Source organism: Apis mellifera, linkage group LG6, assembly GCF_003254395.2.
Source record: "Apis mellifera strain DH4 linkage group LG6, Amel_HAv3.1, whole genome shotgun sequence".
NCBI classification, from domain to species: Eukaryota; Metazoa; Arthropoda; class Insecta; order Hymenoptera; family Apidae; genus Apis; species Apis mellifera.
In genome coordinates this window covers 8,174,634-8,193,213 of record NC_037643.1, presented here as the reverse complement: position 1 = coordinate 8,193,213, position 18,580 = coordinate 8,174,634, and the positions used below count along the sequence as shown (strand labels likewise).

The 18,580-nt window shown below is 39.8% G+C and overlaps 1 protein-coding gene across 3 annotated transcripts in view; it reads left to right on the top strand.

The window, feature by feature from the left end:
• Positions 1 to 18,580, top strand: part of LOC408890 (protein groucho) — a 121,384-nt gene that overhangs the window by 64,183 nt on the left and 38,621 nt on the right. For all 3 annotated transcript variants that reach the window (XM_006565410.3, XM_392421.7, XM_006565411.3), the window contains one exon: positions 14,470 to 14,607. In XM_006565410.3, the coding sequence (XP_006565473.1) occupies positions 14,470 to 14,607 (138 nt within the window). The remainder of the gene's footprint in view (positions 1 to 14,469; positions 14,608 to 18,580) is intronic.

The following is an 18,580-nucleotide window of genomic DNA, read 5'->3' as shown; positions in this document are numbered from 1 at the left end:
AATCGTTCCTCGAAATCTAGAATAAATTTTATATAATATTCGTATATGATTATAATTCGAAAGGAAAAGGTGTTATAAATATTTGCAATGCGATGATGATGATTCTTCGAGTCCAAAAAAAAAAAAGAAAGAGATGCAGAATGTCTCATTACTTAACCACTAAGAATTTGTGTTTTAATTTCTAGTAGTTGGCAGATCATACACGGTGAAGGATTATGATCCATTAGCCGAGAGGTAGTTAGTTAATAGCTCTTGTTTACCCTATTCAACCAGAATCACGCTGGTTAAGTGGCCATATCTATCTGACACCAAATTGAGGAGAGGGGTGAATGAAATGAGCTCCTGCCGTGATCTGCTTTCGGAAAACCGACAATAATCGCGAGTAATAATTTTTTTCCCAAGTAGATAATAACAATAATCGATCTTGACTAAAAATATTTTCATTAAGATCCACTAAGATACTTTTTTAACGATATTTAAATCGAAACATTTCGTTTCAAACGCGTCTTCAAAAGAATTCGTCGATCGAATTCTTCAAATTGATTCAAAAGAAACAAGAGGATGTACGTATAATATTTATAATCAAAATTTTCCAACAATATTTCAACAAAGTCTCTACTTTCATCACATGGAAGCTTATCCATACAGGTTAGCAGCGACATCAGATCGCTCGCCGCTTAATCAAAGTTAAGTAACTATGGACACCCGTTGTATCGCGGTACAACGTTGGGGGTCGGCCACTCGAGAAGCGGAGAAAGAGAGGAGGGGAGAGGGGAGAGGGAAGCTCGAGTGCTGCCTCAGCACTCTGACGTTCAAACATCCAAACATCCCGATCTTTCGCCGTCTGTCAGATTCTCTCCTCCGCCCCTATTGGAGCTCGAGTACCACTTATTCTCCTCCGTCGTCTCTTTCTCCATCTCCTTCTATGATCTCGTAGCAAGTCCACTTTACCTCCTCCTCCACCGTGTCTCTCCCTCCTCTCCCTTTGCACAGACGATACCAAAGCGCCTATGTCGCCGACTGATGCCAATGCTGGCTTGTGCAGGTAACAATGACCTCCCTTCCTCTCTTTCTCTCCCCTTATCTATCTCTATCTATTCCTCTCTCTCTCTCTCTCTCTATTTCCGTGTATATCTTGCTTTCTGGTCGGATCCCTTGGATTCAGATGTATATACAAAGACACACGGATGGGGGAGAGAAAGAGATAGAGATAGAGGGAGGAAGGGAGGGAGGGAGAGGAGAGAGACGTGCAGGAGCATTCTGTGCGCAGCGACCACTCGAAGTCATCCCTCTCCTCGACGAGCAGCCACGATGAACCCCTGAATTGATTGCAGCCTGTTTACCCTCGAACATTCACACATAATGGTCGGCCCTCCTCTCGACGTTGTCGATTACCCTCTGTCTTCAAAGCTTAACCTCTCAGACTGTTCTCAAGCTGTACGCATGATCAGTCATCGATCCCACTCTCATCGATGGTTTTATTTTCGATCGAGGTTGCACGATCGAGGAGGTTTTTTTTTTTTTTTTCTCCGTATTTTCGTGATAGAGGCGGAAAGAGGATGTCTATTCGTGTGCAAAAGCGATAGAATTTTTCTTTTTCTTTTTTCTTTTTTCTAGAATAGAGATTGGACGAATCCTTTGAAGGGGTCGAATAGTTATCGAACCCCAATTACGGAATATATTTATATCGTTCGAAAATCTTGGATCATCATCCTTCTCTCATCCAATTTCTTTCAAACACGTTCTAAAAAAAAAAAAATATCATAGTTAACTCACGATTCCACGATGGATCAACAATTATTTTCGCGCCCATCTCGCGTCATCGGCCTACACGGTATCCATTTTCCCGGCTCCCAGACCTCCTGTACGCGTAACAGCTGTAACTTTTGTCTCGATAACTCGTTTACCAGCCCGACATTATTCGTGGCCGTAGTCCATGTTACACGAATCGTTTGCTCTGTTGTTATTTTTTTTTTTTCCCCCTCCACCAGTTCTCCATTCTCAAACGCGTGTGCATTTGTCGGTGTTGGCCGATCGTGTATCGTCGAAGTAACGCGTAAGGGTGAACCAGAGGGGGGAGGAGAGGAGAGGAAGGGTGCAGCGAAAATGCGGTCGAACGCCACGTGTGCGCGCAGCGTCGAAAACGCGGAGCGCATAAAATTCCATCGAGGCAAGGGAAGGGATATCTGTGTTTTTCCCTTCGTCCACCCCCTCTCACCCCTTCCGTGTTTCGCCGCCACGAGCAAAACCGTACCCGTCCTCCTTTCTGACGCGGGTACAACCAACACCGCGGAAAATTAACCGAATGACAATGGCGAGCTCTAATATTTATACGAGCAATTTTCGGCGCGACTAGCCAGCCCCCTCCCCCCCGCTTTCCACCTTCATCGCCCGCGCTACTCTCTGCCCGCAATTCTCTCCATAAATCGCGGACAACGTATATTCGTCACGCGTGACAGCGTTGCCGAAACGGCTGCTTTTTTTTCGGGGGGATGGAGAGGATGGTTCTGTTTTTATTTTGTATATCCGTTTTTTTATTCCTTTTTTTCCCTCTTCCTTTCGTCCCCCTTTCTCTCCTTTTTCGTTTAATTTATATCGGTCGATGATCCGAGGGTGGAAAAAAAAATAGGAAATTGAATTAAATCGAGAATAAAAGTGTTCGTAACATTATCTTTTCACGTTAGAGTTTTTTCGCGCAGAATGTGACAAGTTGGAAAGGGAGGAAATCACGGCATATTGAAATCAACTTCTCGATAATATATGGAAGCTGTGATATTCTTCCGCCTCTCTCCATAATGAAATTTTTATTCCAGAAATAAAATTAAAGTTTGGAATGGGTCGAGAGTATAAGCGAGTATTAGTTAAGAAATTATCTTTTTATTTACGCAAGGATATCTCGCGAATTAGAAGATTGTATCGAGATAAATGAAAAAAATATCAAAGGACAAGCTTCCACCTTTCTAATCGTTTTAATTCGTTTTCCCAAAATCATTATCGAAGTTCAAATATTTTCAAAAATTTTTGACTCAGTTTAATCGAGGTTTCAAAGGTAAATTTTATTTTTTATGTTCATAGGAAGATTGTTAATAATAATATCGATGAATATTAATCGAATATCGTGATCGATATCATTAAAATCTTTCCTTCGAGTAAAATTACGTAAAACACACATTTAAATGATTAATACATTAACAAGATACAGAGATTCCATAAATTACCATATTTACCACATCGTGTAAAAAAAAAAGAAAAACAGAAACATTAGTTTTTTCTTTTCCTTACCCAAAGGATTAATTGAACATTGATGGCCGTGAGATCTCGCATGACTCTCAATTCCCAGATGGAAATTCGATTCTTGGGAAAACACTAATTTTCTTGAGCCGGATAATTGATCGTTGAGCGAGAATAATACCGGCCGGTTACGAATAATATGAAGTTTCTTCATGTAAAGTAAGCGTGGGAATTGTTCCGCGTTTAAATTGTCTGTCTCGTTATGCGGTATCAGCGCTTTCCGAACAGATCGATGAAGGTTTAATCGCGGCCGATGGATTCGCGTTCGCCCCAACCCCGGCCCGGAGAGATCGAAAAGTGAAATTTCTAAATGCTCGCGTTCAATTATCCTCTTCCCTCTTCCCTCCTCCACTTTTCAACGCCTTTCGGATCTCTTAACGCAATCGATCATCGGTGTGCAACTTTCTATGCACCAAGGATCTCTCCTCAACCTGCGTTAAGCTAAGCTAAGTCTAGATAAGCTAGATAAAGCATTAATCATTTCGCATCGCGATGCAACCGGTTATTATTTTTCTCGACAAAAAAAAAAAAAAGAAAAAAATAGAAGAGAGAATAAAGCGATTACAGCGAGCTGATTAAGTCCAGTCTGAAACGTCACGAACTATGAGTAATCGGTATCGCGCCAACAATTGACGCGATCACTATATTTATATCACGATTTTTCTTCCCCGAGTATTACGCTCAGTTTTTGTAAATTTATTTCGTAGCGAATAAATAATAATAACAAGATTCAAAGGATATTAGAGCGGTTGAGAGTGAAGATGTTCGATTCAATATTTTCCCTAAGAGACACGTTCCCTAATTTTTTTCCATTTTTTATTCCAAGAGAGAGAGAGGGGGAGAGAGAGAGTCAAACAGAATTTCCGCATTGTACCAACAATTCATTTGTCCTTTCCGTAACGTGAGCGCGCGCTGTTGGCGTAGAAGTTTGCAGCAGCAGAACGAGGATTGGTTACAGAAAGCTAAATTGATTAAACCTAACTTTCGGTGCGGCGGACGAGCACAATGGCCGATGAGTTTTCAACGGTTCCTCCTGTATATCCTCCTCCTCCTCCCTCTCCCTCCCGTTTTATCGTAAACCCGTTGCACAACTGCAATGCATCCGCGCAGCACACCCTTGTCCGGGCTATTCACTTTATCATTTCGATACCAATTTAAAATTTTTTTCGAAATAAAAAAAAAAAAGAGGAGAGAAGAGAAGACTCGTCCGTTGTGTTATAACGAAGCCACGTGCACCACGTGCGTGGAATCGTTGTGGAAAAAAAACTTGAAACGATAATATTTACGCGGAATGGGGAGGACGGGGAGGAGAACAACGCGAGTGTGTTGTTGAAGTAGTCTTCTCGCGCGTTTATTATGGATGATTAATAGAATTCGGTTGGAGGGTGCGGAGGAATAACGAGGCTTTGTCCTAAATTAACTTCGTTTCAAATTTGGAACGTTTCAATTTTCAACGAGGAGGGGGAGTATATATTATTCGAGTCGGTCTCGTTTCGGTTTCGCTATGCATTTGATTAGCCACGTTTTGATTCGACCATCCTTCAACCATTCTGCATCCCTCCACCCCCAATTGATCAACCTCCCTCAACCGATTTGACTACGATCCAAACTGACAACGTTCCAAATCTGCCAAACATCGATTTCACTACCGCTTCTCCCCGATTTGATAACCGGCCAACTTCGCTCCATTCGAAATCTCTCTTTCCCGCCCCGAGTTTCAGTTTAGAATCTCTGATCGATAATAATTATCCATTACACCCTTCTCACACACCCTATCCATAAACCCTATCTCCTTTCATCGTGAAATCTAAAAACAGAAGAAACAATTATCAAAAACAGCCCACTCTCGATTTATAATCCCAATTAATAATCCCCTTGCTCATCTCTGCGGCGCAAACTCTCCGCTTTCGCGTGCTCGACTCGATTAAATTCAACTTCCGCCACCCCCCTTCGTATACGAACGTATGTAACGGACAACGAAATTTTCGCCGCTTGTTGTGCGGATCGTGGTTGTCGAGGGTTTGCCTTAACGTAGGCGAAGCGACGACGTCGGGGAGGGGATACACGGTCGCGCGGCGGATACATCCGGCGGCGGCTCCACAAGCCGCGGAATATTGCAATCACGCGGACGTTAGCCGGGCTTTACAGCGGAGTGGAGCCGGTGTATAGGGGGCTTACCAGAAACCAGGGAGTTAGCCGAACACGCCGGTTTATTTGCTCGTGTAGCATAATACCGGGGAAAGTCCGACGAGCAACTGCTGGTTTACTCGTTAGTGCCGAGTAACGGGCCGTTTTACCACCCTCCTCTCTCTCTCTCTCGTCCCCTTCCTCTCCTATATATCGAGCCAAACGCCGCACACCCCGCAAACTTTCCGCCCAAGCTTATAACCAGCCCGCTCTCTCCCGTCGCCTGCTGACTCTTCAATTAAACGTGTCCCGAATGCGTCGTGGCAGACGCGTAAGTAAGTAAGCGAGTGGGGAAGGAGGGGGAGGGAAATCGAATAAAGTTCGAGGATGGGAAATAATACGTGATAGGGGTGTGTTTTGATGGTAGAAGGTTACGATTTAAAATGTGCGATGAAATATCGTGTGAAAAGGGATTGTGCACGAGTAAAATTTTAAATAAAAATAAATCTGGAAAGGAATGGTAAAAGGATAAATTCTAAGGGGAAGAAAATTTGATCGTTTTATAAAGCTGTAAATAATAATTCGAGATGTCGATAGAAAGTTAGTTAGTTTATATTTTGTATTGTGATAATATTTCTACTTTGAAAATTAAATTCTATTTTTTTTTCGGTATTCGGGGCAAATTAGTTGCTAATGATTGTAACAAAAAAGTGGTCGTTAACAGCGGAAAGCTTTTCTCGCGCAGAAAAATGTGTAGCGTACTGTGTGTATTATTTTTCAAATAATTTCTTCCTTTCTTGCCTCACGTTTCGCAACCATCTCGTTACGTGTTACCGGTTTGAAAAAAAATGTAGATTCTCTTTTTTTCTTTCAGGCAGCTTTGAACTTTGGTAAGTTTATTTTTCGAGAGAGAGAGAGAGAGTTTATTTCACGGCGCGCGAGGTTGAATTTACACGACCATTTTCTTTGTGTGTTTACGTAAAATTTAAAATGTAATCCCGGCAAAGGTGGAAATATTTTACTCGAGTGTATCCATGGGAATAACGAATTTCGTTAAGCGTAAACATTTGAGCAAGCGATTCCGATTTTAATAACTATTTTATTTTATAATTATTTTAGAACAGATACAAGAGCATTAGATTGATCAATAGTTTAGTCCAAATTAAAATTTATTTATATCGTATACAAACGCGAGTCAAATTATTCTTCTTCTTCCTTTAAACAATTATATTTCTGTTATTTATTACCAAAAATCTTTAGATTAGGATTGTAATAATTTTATACACATCGAGGAAATAATCGCGTTTTATTAAAAGACGAGCAGAGAGTATTCAAATAAATTTATACGCAGGCAACTATTATTTCTGAACGTGGTTTACGAAGTTCGACGTTACACGTCGGCTGATTCCAACGCAAACAATTGTATACCGCCTTAGATTTTTGTTATCATCACCTTTGTAGCAACGTCCACGCGTGTTTGTTTTACGAAAGCGATAACAAACAATGGTTCATCGCGGAACGAAACTTTGCCCGAGCTCGGGCGAAAAGAACATGGGCCAAACAAAATATCAAGGTGTATGTATTGTATATATATATGTACATAGTATATATTCCATGTCACACAATGTCTCGTTTGATTATTTTTCCACGGGAAACGTTTTGATAATTTAATAATACTTTTGATACAACTGCTTTCGGACCTCAAATATTTCACTCGAAATATTAATAAATATTGGTGTATGCTTATCCGTTGGATATCTTTGATGGAATCGATTCGAAAATAAACTCGTTTCTACTTATATTTAACAAATTGTAAGTGTTGTAATTTTAGTGGCGAAAATTAGAGTTGTCCAATATGCAAGGATAAATTATTTATAATCTCTAACGAATATAAGATCGAATACAATTTCTTTTATATTTATTTTGACAACTAGAAGAATCCCTCGCGAATGTATTAACATTTTGTTCCTCTTGGTTTTGCGAAAAGAACGGTTAAAAGTTAAAAGTTCTTTATGGAAACGTCACAGTTTAATTCGAAACATTGGAGAATAAAGGATCCTATTTATAATCCACGCGGCTGCTTTCACGTGGGCTATAATGAGGCGCAATTTCGAGGCGTGGGAGGTCGTAAAGAACACGCTAGTTACGGATAAACTGTTTATCCGAAGACAATAATAGAGCACTTTTCGATGATAAAAAGCCGTAGGAAACGCGAGGAGAAGCTTTTGATACAAAATAATAATAAAGTACACGAGTAAAGTTTTGCCCTCGCGATTTATCAGATGGTTCCCTCGATGAGGTAACTTTAACTCTAATTTTATACTTGGAAAAGTTCTCGATATTATGCTAGAATCATTGGATATTTCTTTCATTTTGTTGTGTGTTAAATCATAGTTTGTTGAAATATTTAAATTGATGAAAATAACGTAAAAAGAAAACGGGATAATAAATTTTGATGGATATTCCATCATATAATTATATTCATTTAATTTCCTTTTTCTCAAACACGTTATGATATTATTACCCATTCGTGTGTACATAAGTCCTCCGTTAAATTAAAAGTATTTTGAAACATTAAACGCAAAATTTAATAACAGTAAACTTCACGATTAATTAATCTACCTTTCCATAATAAATTCAAACATACATCATAGATTGTCCTATCGGCTAATTTAAAATCGAATTAATCCACGATATGTGATATCATCATCATCTTAATATCTATCTATAAATCACCTTCTAACATCATCCTTTATCAAACAATCGTGCCAAAAATCGAGCCAAACTCAACGAACAAAAATATCCAATTTTTCTTCATCCCTCGAATCCATCTTTCCTTTCTTCGATTTCCGATTCATTGCACCATCTTCTCACCTATGACAAATGATCGAAAATTAAACGACTCATCCCTTTCGAAACTTCTCGTTCTCAAAACCTAAAATCAGGATATCGCTCGATATCATCGCAGATCCAGATCCGTCTTTTTATCATCGAGATTATTCGTGGGTATCGGATTATCGGCTCGGTATATCGAGATATATCGGTTGTGTAGGCGGGATGCAAGTCTGGGAAGAAGGAGGGGCGTATTCGGTTCACGTCACCGTTTTACCGGCGAAGAATTTTATCGGCGGCACTTTGTCGCTTTGCGTTTTCATGCCGTGAATGTTGCTGCCAGTAGACGGGTGTTTGCGCGTGTGTGTACGGATTCCAAGAAACGCTTATTTCACGTGGCGCACGACGGAGATCCGTGTCGACGCGGAAATGCGGAGTATAGATGCGAAGTGCAGCCACTTTTCTCAAAGCTTCTTCTTGCGGGTTTCGCGATATTACGAGCACCCTCTTTCTTGTCTCCGCGCGCCTCAGCTACACCGAATTTGTTATTCAACCGATGACGAAATAAATATTTTATATCCTGTATATTATATATCAAGGGGGAAGAAATTTTTCCTCGATCCATTGTTTATTGATTAGTAATATTGTGAAGTATTTCACTTTTTTTTTTTGGTTTTTATTTTTGTACAATATGGAAATGTGTACTTAATGTCGTTAGATTAAAAATAGGTCGCAAGATTAAAATGGTGTTTAAAGAATAATCTTGAGAAATTAATAATCGATAGAGACGGGAAGGACGAAATGATAATTCCGAATATTTAATTTCTACAATCTTTTTCAACATTTTTAATTTAAAATTCTCTATTAATATGTATTATAAATACTTTTTTTTACGAATCTACGAAATAATCAAAAATATCTGAAAACCGGCTCGAAAGAAATTTGACTTTTCGTCGAGCGTGCTCTAGCAGCATCCACGAGAGGAGAGGAGTGTTGGTTGGTTGGTGGCAATCTCTCGAGCGGAAGCGGATAGAGTGTCTTTTGCAGCGGGAAAAAAAGGGGGACACGTAGCCAGTCAGAGACTGGCAATCTTCTTGGTCCAATTTGGCCTCGGCAGGGAGGGAAAAAAAATTCATTCCGGACAAGGTTTTCATCTCTCCCGTGTGAAATCCGGGACAATGGTAGCGCCGCTACCAGCGCCAAAACTCTCCACCCCTCCTCCTCCTCCTCCTCCACTCCCTTCAGACCAACCCTCTATTTCCACCTTTTATTCCTTTTCACCCTTTTCTTCGCGCGCTGACTAAAGCATCCGAGCCATTCATTATTTCCTTGGTTACCTCTTCAACCGGAGAAAACTTCTTGGCAACGCAATTACGTCTTGTACGTCTCCCTCCATCTTGTCTCGCCTCTCGCGCGATTTTTCCATTCCTTTCCTTCTCGCGAGGGAGGAGGAGGAGGAGGAGGAGGAGGATTCTTTCAAGCTCCCCGCGGCTTGATTATGCGCCGTGAAATTGTATCAACGCGGTCGAAATTAACGCGAAACTTCTCGTTGCGCCTTCTTTGTGAACCCACCATCCCCGCACAGCGAGGATTTAAAAGGCGAATTTTGCGCGCCGCCAACTCGGCAGAACAATACAATTTGAGAAGAAGCTTTCGCGGAAAGGTATTCTTGGTATTCTTTGCTTTATTGTTCGTGCAAAGTGATTTTCAATAGGCACGGAGATAACGATTGGGGATAAATGAAAGATTGGGTGGTGCTTTGCGATGCTCGAAGAAAGTTTATGCAAATTATTTTATCTTGGAATTGTTGAGCCAAATTCATTATTGAATGAAGAAGAAACGAGAGGAGTGGAATCATTTATATATCTCTTGTGGTGAATGAATTTTATGTGAAGGAAACGTGAGTGGAAAATTTGATAAGATTGGATTTTTGTTTCTTTTTTTTGTTTATTGTTTTATTGTTTTATAGTAATGCAAGTGCTTTGATGTTAGGAGGAATAAACGAAAAGGAGGTTGTAAGTTTTTCTCTAAGTAAATTTATGGGGAGGGGAAAAATTGGTAACGTGGATTTTTTTAGTTTTATATATATATATTTTAAAATTAAAAAAAAGAAAAAATTAAAATAGAATGATTCAAAGTTCGATTTTAAAGTTAATTTTTATGTAAAAATTAAAACGTGCAAATCTTATATAACGTTTAAATCAAAATCTACGAATAATATTTCAGTTTTATATAACTGTTTTTTTTATTATTATTCTTTTTTATTAGATCATTATGGAAGATATTAGTCGTGTTTATCTTCAAATAATGGATTATGAGAATTAATTAAATTTTCATGAGATTAAATATTAATTCGCTTTAAAAATATCTGATTTTATAGGAAAAAAAAAACTTGGATACAAGGCTACGAATAGCTTTTAACTGATTAACATTGCAACTTGCAAACAGCTAGCTGAAATCCACATTTGCATGACTAAAAATAAATTTTAGAACGATAAGAGGAACAAGTTTTTTTTACATAATTCATTTTAAGCAAGAAAAAAAAAATAAAATAACGCAATTCCTTAAACATTTTAATTTTATAATATATATATACACAAATCTTAAAAAGAAACTAATGTTTCATTGACGTGATGGGTAACGATATTTGAAAAAAGATTATATCGTCTCTTTAATTCCTACGCGCAATTACATGCAATATTTCACATAATAAACATAAAAGGAAATTGCTTTCAATCTTCATTTAAAAACAAAGTGGATATAAAAAAAACTCGCCCATTTTATCCGTCTCTAATAATTTTTCTCTAATAATGATATCTTGTTCAAACAACTTCTCATGACTCGTTCAACGAGAAATTTCTCCCTCTTCTACCCACTTTCAAAATCCGTCCAACAGATTTTCGATTCACATATGCAATAATAAAAACATTCAACTTTCATCACTCCCCATACATAAGTATCCAAAGGTGTTAAAGAGGAATTATTTCCCTCTCTCCTTAAAAAAAAAAGAAATAAAACAATGGAAATCGCAACATCGTGTTTCCGCAGCTCGTTCCCCTCCCCCTCATCACACGTTATAATTAGCGGCACTAATGACTAGCGTTGAGAAGGGCGACGAAGGGTAATTAAAACGGCTCCCGCTTCCTCCTTCTTTCCGCTCGTTCGTCAACTCCCCTCCTCTCCCCTCGAAAGAGAGGAAGAGAGAGGGAGAGGGAAACTTGCCAAGAATTTTAGTGGCCGCGCGATATTTCAATTAGCATCCGAGGCTCGTTTAAAGGGCGGTGAAAACGGGTGCTGGCAGCCATCCGCGATCCCCGCTGCTGCTTGACACTCAGGGGGTGCGTGGGAGGGAGCGTGAAATGGAGGAGATGAGAGGAGGAAGAGGAAGGGTGTTTACAGAGACGGGTTTATACAGTCGTCTCGTGTCCAAAGTCGGTGGACAACCAAGCTTCCTGTTGCGCGATCCGTTCAAACGCACGCACGAGAAAACATGGGCGAAGCTCGAGGAAGAAGAGGATTGTCGAGATATTTATTTTTCAATCATGTTTGGCCAAGCGAGTAATTTTATATTTTCAATTTTATTCGATTATGTATATATATTTCTTCTTGGTTTTATTATTTAGGGAAGTGGCTGTTTTGGGAATCGAGGATTGGTCAGGGTTGTAAAGATTGTGAAGAATTTAAGAGAAGAATTCTTGTGAAATATATTATTACTGATGTTTGATGTTAATACTCGTTGTCGTTTATTCATTCTGTGACGATTTTAATGGAAAGATAATTGTTGAATAATGAAGTTGAAACGCAGGGACAGAATGTAAGAAATTCTTTGTTGTTGTTATCGATTGGTGTTTTACTTTATGCGATATTATTATAACGGTTTATTAGAATTTCTTTGGAATGCAGGCATGTATTGTACGGTATTATTAATTCGAATCTTTGATGTTTCAAAAAGGTGGATTATAAAGAATATTCTTTTATCAGTTTAATCTTTATATATACGGTAATGATACGATTCTTTTTATTGTTATTTCTATGTGTCGCATAATTCTTTATTACTTTATGGATGCAATTATTGTACACGTTATTTTATTATGTTATATCATATATCATACATCGAGAGATAACGATTGATCGGCATAGAACTCTCCAAAGTTCTATAATTCAACGATCGTAAACTCGTTTTAAATTTCCCGCTTCTCAATTAACATCTTCGCGATCGATTAAAATCGATTTACGCCGCGTCCTCGAAATTGCGATCCCTTTACAAATGTTGGCGATTAAATACATGCGCTAATCGAATTATTATTCCCAATTATGCGGCGGCTTCGTTGAAATTCTCAATTAAAATTCGAGTCTGATGAAATGCAATCTCCTCCGTGCGAAATTTAAATTCAGCGTTCAACAATAGCGAAGAAACAATCTCGAGTTAGAAACTTTACTATAAAAAAAAATCCTATTGCACATACTTACTTAATCTTCAAGCATAATTTTCATATATTTTCGCATTTATATTTTAATGAACGTTCGTCTTTTGAAAAATATACAATCCTTCTCTTTTCCTTCATAACATTACATAAAAAAAAATACATTTCTGACAAATCTTTCGTAAACTTGTTAACTCTTACGAAAACATCCATGTATTACTTTATCCACACTTACAATCGAGTCACCCGATATATACACAAACTTCTCCTCCGTTGGTCACCCTGTATCTAATTGATCCTATTACCAACACGCGATATAAACGATCTTCACGATCAAGGATCAAGAAGGGCCTCGCCAGTTTTGCCCGGAACACTTGACGGTTTTCCGGTGTACCGCCGCGACACATGACTTTTCCAGCTCGTCGACCGACCTTAATTTCCGGCCAAAGTGATGGCAGATACAGGTAATGCCCGTCGGCATCGGTCGAGACGAAAATTGAGCCAGGAAGAGGGTGAGAGAGAGAGAGAGAGAGAGAGAGAGAGAGAGAGAGAGAGAGAGAGAGAGAGAGGAAGCTACCGCCGATTCAGCGTGGATTTAATTTAATCCCCATCAGTCTGTTCTGGCCTCAGGGTGTCGTAAACACCCTCGACCAGATATGGCACACCTGCACCTACTTCCACTCGTTCTTCCCTCGTAAAGGGAAGGGTGGCGCGTTAAGCCAACCCTTGCCTTACTTAACAGTGAGCCACCCTTTGTCATAATAGTATATCATAATTTTACAAAATCGTTCTTCCATCAATTCTTTTACCATTTTTTATCATAATATTGCGAAGAAATATATATATATATATTTATTTCAAACGTGACGGGAATATACGGGTGGGTATTTTATAAATATCAGGATATCCATTTATACACGTTTTATTTGTCGTAAATTATTCATTTGTATTGGAATATTCAGTATTATCGTTGTAATATTATCATTCATTATTATTATTTGTATTATTCAATAATATTTACTGCATTATTCATTTATCGTAATTTTGTAGCGTGCCGTTTAAATTTCGAGGGTATCTCTCGTAATTATGAAACATTTATTAAACGGAACGATGAATGCAAATCCCCTTTCCCAAAACCGACCGATCTATCCGAAATTATATCTGCAAAGAAACGACGAAATTGACGCTGAAAAAAGAGAGAGGGAAAAAAAGGGGAGAAAAAAAGGAGAATTTCGCGAGAATTACAGAGAATCGCGAATTGTTCCGTTGCGCGTACGCGTCCGACGAAATAGGAATTTCCAGAATCTATATTTAATTCCCCATCCCATCCCCTCCCCTCCCCTCCCCATCCCTCGAATATATTCCCCCTGAATACACGCTGTCACGCGAACGAGAGATAATAACAGTCAATTACCTATACGCGTGTCGCTGGATTGACGCGTGAACCGCGATATAAATCACGCGCGCACAGGCCGACGATTCGAGCTAAACGATCAATCGAGAAAGCCTCTGGACTCAATAAAACTCGAATTAAGTAATGCACGCTGCCACGATCACGAGCCACGAAGGAGGGGAGGGGGAGGGGGAGGGGAAGTGTCACGGGTTGATGATTGATACCCCGATTCTCGCGGAACACAGAGCGTAGAAAAGAAAAGGAGAGGGAGAGAAGGAGTGTGAGGGGAAAGGACAATCGTTATCCTCCCGTAGTTCAATTAAGGAGCGCACGGTTCGCCGATCAACCGCCGTTGAAAACGGTCTACCCTTTAATAAGGATCGTTCTCCTTTCTGCTTTCAGACAGAGATAGCGAAGAGGTTAAACGCCATAATTGCTCAGATCCTGCCATTTCTCTCGCAGGAACACCAACAACAAGTCGCTACTGCTGTTGACAGAGCCAAACAAGTGACCATGACCGAGCTCAACGCCATTATCGGGGTGAGTGCACGCCAATGGAAGATAAATTACCCGCTGTGATGAACGCGCGCTCGCGCGTACGCTTGTGCGTGTGCGTGTGGATGGCGAGTGGATGCACACGTGCGTGCACACTCGTCGTTTATATGGAGTTTAATCGGACACGCGAAAATTTCAGGAGAGAGAGAGAGAGGAGGGAGAGAGACGTGGGAATTTCGAATGAGACCGATGAAGGGGTGTTTATTGCTGGGACCAATAATGAGATCTGTTTATTAATATTGCAGGCGTGTTTGATGATTTTGTGAAAAACTCGCCGTTTTGTTAATTTTTATTTTTTAAATGGATTGAGCATGATACATACAGATCGTTAATTCGTTCGCAATTTAATATTACTTTGATTTTCAAAATTACGTACGTCGAGAATCAATCGCGTCGAGAGTAATAAAATTGTAAAGAGCAGGTTCGAAAATTGTGACTATTTAATCAGAAGATTGTCAAACTTTTTTTGAAACGCACGATCTCTCGATTTTCGTCTCGACCTCGGTCGCGTATTTTTCCTTTCGAGTCGATAGAAACGGTACGCGTAAAGGTGTAAATAATTAAATAGAAGATTAAATACTCGATTAATTGCATTATGATAATTGCGCGTAACGATCGATGTTGGAAGAGGGGAGGGAGAGAGGGAGGGAGGGAGCAATTCGTGCGACGCATATGAAAATACAAAGCGCGGGCGCCGAGAGCCGAATCATTTTCATGTTTCCCATCCGATACCGATTAAACTTACAAACAGTTCGGCGTTCGCACACACGACTCGTGTAACTCGCCCGTTTGTATTTACCGGCTGGAAACTATCCACCGACATTACTATATCGAGCAGCAGTTGATAGCCGCAAATTAAATATTAAACGTAGCCGATGACACGAAAAACAAACATCATCGGAACAATCGAAATTTCTCGCGGCCGATCGAGATTGAAACGATCCCGTCGCTTTTCTAATGCGAGAATCAATTTCCGCGCTGCCGCATCAACCCGCCAATCGATACTACACACCACCATTGGATTTGTGGATACGCGCATAGAGTGTTATTTATTTATTTTATTTATTTATTTATTTATTTTTTGGTACCTTTTATTTGGATTTTTTTTTTGACGCTATATATATACAGGCTTCGTTCGTTACTTTCATGGACGGATAAAAATTTCTAAATTAAAAAACGATCGAAATTTGTCACGAGCGAGACAATTATCGCGTCGTGTCGTGCCAAAGGGTATCGAGCGCCGGTTTATGATCCCGTGTCCAAACGTCACTTTCAATTCAGCTTCCATCATAATAGCCACCGAATAATAACGATGGTTCGATTTCTAATTTTAAACATTAACCAATAACACCAATTTTGTGTTTCCAATTATCTTAAAAAAAACTTCACCCTATGAATCGATCTCTCATCCAGATTAATTTCTTCCGAGGGATAATTCTCGAAAACACGTTGGCCCGTTGCACGGACACCTCTCGTGCGAGTAAAAGTTGGGCGGAAGGCCGCAAATCCGCTCGGGGGTTAAATTTACGCGAACTCGTTTCCGCCAGGGGCTCGTATCGTCGCCGTGGAATGCGGATACGAGGAGGAGAAGGAGGAGAAGGAGGAGGGTGATTCGGTCGGCGAATGAGAACCCCTGGGCCGCGCGCCGGCGATGGGAGGAGGAGGAAGCCGAGGTGCACGCTCGAGGAATCCGAAAGCGGACGGATGGATACGATCCTGGCGAATCCCGAATCCTCCTCAATATTGCTCGAGCACTCAATTTCCTCCCTATTAAGCCGCCGGCTTCTCCCTCCCACGTTCTGCCCCACGTCTTTCCCTCCCCGTTTCACCACCCGTCCCCGTCCAGATAGATAGATAGATAGATAGATAGATAGATAGATAAGACGCGGCAACAACCCCTTTTCTCTTCCTCTCTTCGCTCGTCTTCCACAACCCTTCTCGCCCCCTCGAATCTTATCCCCGAGTCTTCCTCGCCGGATAGGTTATAGTGTTACGGCGCACGAGCACCGACTAATCAGCATTCCTGCTACCCAACCGCCTTCCAACCACCCCTTCGTCGATTTTCCTTCCCCCCCCCCTCTCTCTCTCATTTAAGTTCGACCATAGAAATTTCCACGGATCCGCGGCGTTGTCGGGCTACGTGCGGCAAATCCTTGGCAAAATCCTTCGGATTCTGCGCACTTTAAATCCTTCCTTCTCGCTTCTACCTCTTCTTTGTTCTTGATTAGATTCTCTTTGGATAGATTGGTAGATTGGTATTTTTTTTTTTTTGTTTGCGTCACTTTTTTTCATCGAATCTTTTTTCGGGGGATAGATATTTAGGTGTTGTTTTCGTAAACATTGATCCGTGAGATTATATTTGGAGCGATAATTGGACTTATCGTCGAAGTTAAAAGAAATATTTGGAAATGTACTGTGCATCGTTATATACATCAAGTTTATCTTCGTTTTTTCTTTTCGTTCTTACGATGAATTGTATATGTATATATATGTATATATGGCAAATACTTGTTTCCTGCTTTGATAATAAGTTGCGTTTCACAGCTCGAGTGATTTATCAATCTTTATCCAAATCATATCATATTTGTTCGAAGCGAGGAGATGCTTATCGACGTTCTATGACTTTTATCAACTACAAAATGTAATCGCCTCTTCATCGAATCAACACTTGTCCGTTATCTCGACATTGTATTTACAGATGAAAATGTTGTGGAAACGTTCGATATCGTGAACGATTTCAATTACCCTCTATCGATCGATATGTATATATTTTTTAAATATCTTCGTTATTAACGGAAAATCAATCGCGACGGTTTTTTCGCCCAGAATCCTATACAATTTATTCTTTTTCTATATATAACACTCTTATCCCGAAAGAAATAGTTTCTTGAAAAAATTGTTTTTTGTAAACAACAAGATAGCACGCATACACGTATATAAATATTGATTTTATACTTCGATCACAGATAACGAAAATATCTTATATACACATAATATAGTTTCCTTCAGAATTTTATTAAGTATTTTTCAAAGAAAAAAGTAGAATGATTTTAATTCGCTTTTCGAGAGATCGGTTTAAAGATCGATATCAGAAGAGAGAGAAAATGATCTGTTTATAAAGTTAGAAGGGGGCAGACGATGCTTGCTGCTGACGTTCATAATCCCGTGAAGGAAGGAACCGGGCCAAAAAGATGCTTTTCAAGCGTCAACGATGTGTGATACAGAAAGAAGAAGAAAAAGAAGAAGAAGGTTAAGACGATCCCTTTGGATCTTTTAACGGCGCTATCTTCACGGGTGGTTGAGTCAGCAAGCATCAACGACACCGGTGAAAACTGCTGAGAACAAGGCTTGGTGCGGCTTGGTGGATGCAGGTGCCGCAAGAAGGCTCGCGCGAAGATGAAGGGGTTCGTAATGACTTCCTCTTTTGCCGCCACTCACAAAAGAAGACCCACCGCGTTCGGCGCGCAAAAATTCCAGATTGAAATAACTCCGCTTTGCCGGCTTTAACTCTTTCGCCGAGGTAAATTGACTTCGGGACGAAAGAAGGAGTGGTAAACCGGCAATAATTTTTCGTTTAAACGTTTCCATGAACCCGAGGGTTGGGCCCTGTTCCGCGACTGCAGCGCGAAAGCGTTAACAAAACGGGAATAATGTAATTTGTCGAACGTGATTAAAAGTTTTCCCCAGCTTTTGTGCTTTTTATAAAATACTTGATGATAAAAAAAATAATAATGCCTCCAAATTGTGTAATAATTATAAAATTTTACAACCGAGATTACAAAGAAAAATTTCTAAACTCAAACTCGCAGGAATTGGCGAATTTCATTTATTATTTTATTATCGTACCGCCATTTCGAATCGAAAACAAAGTTGAAAATCGAGTTTTAATCTCGATAATAACTAGATTTCGTATCGATAAGAGTTATTAACCCTTCAAAAAAATACACACACGTCTAAA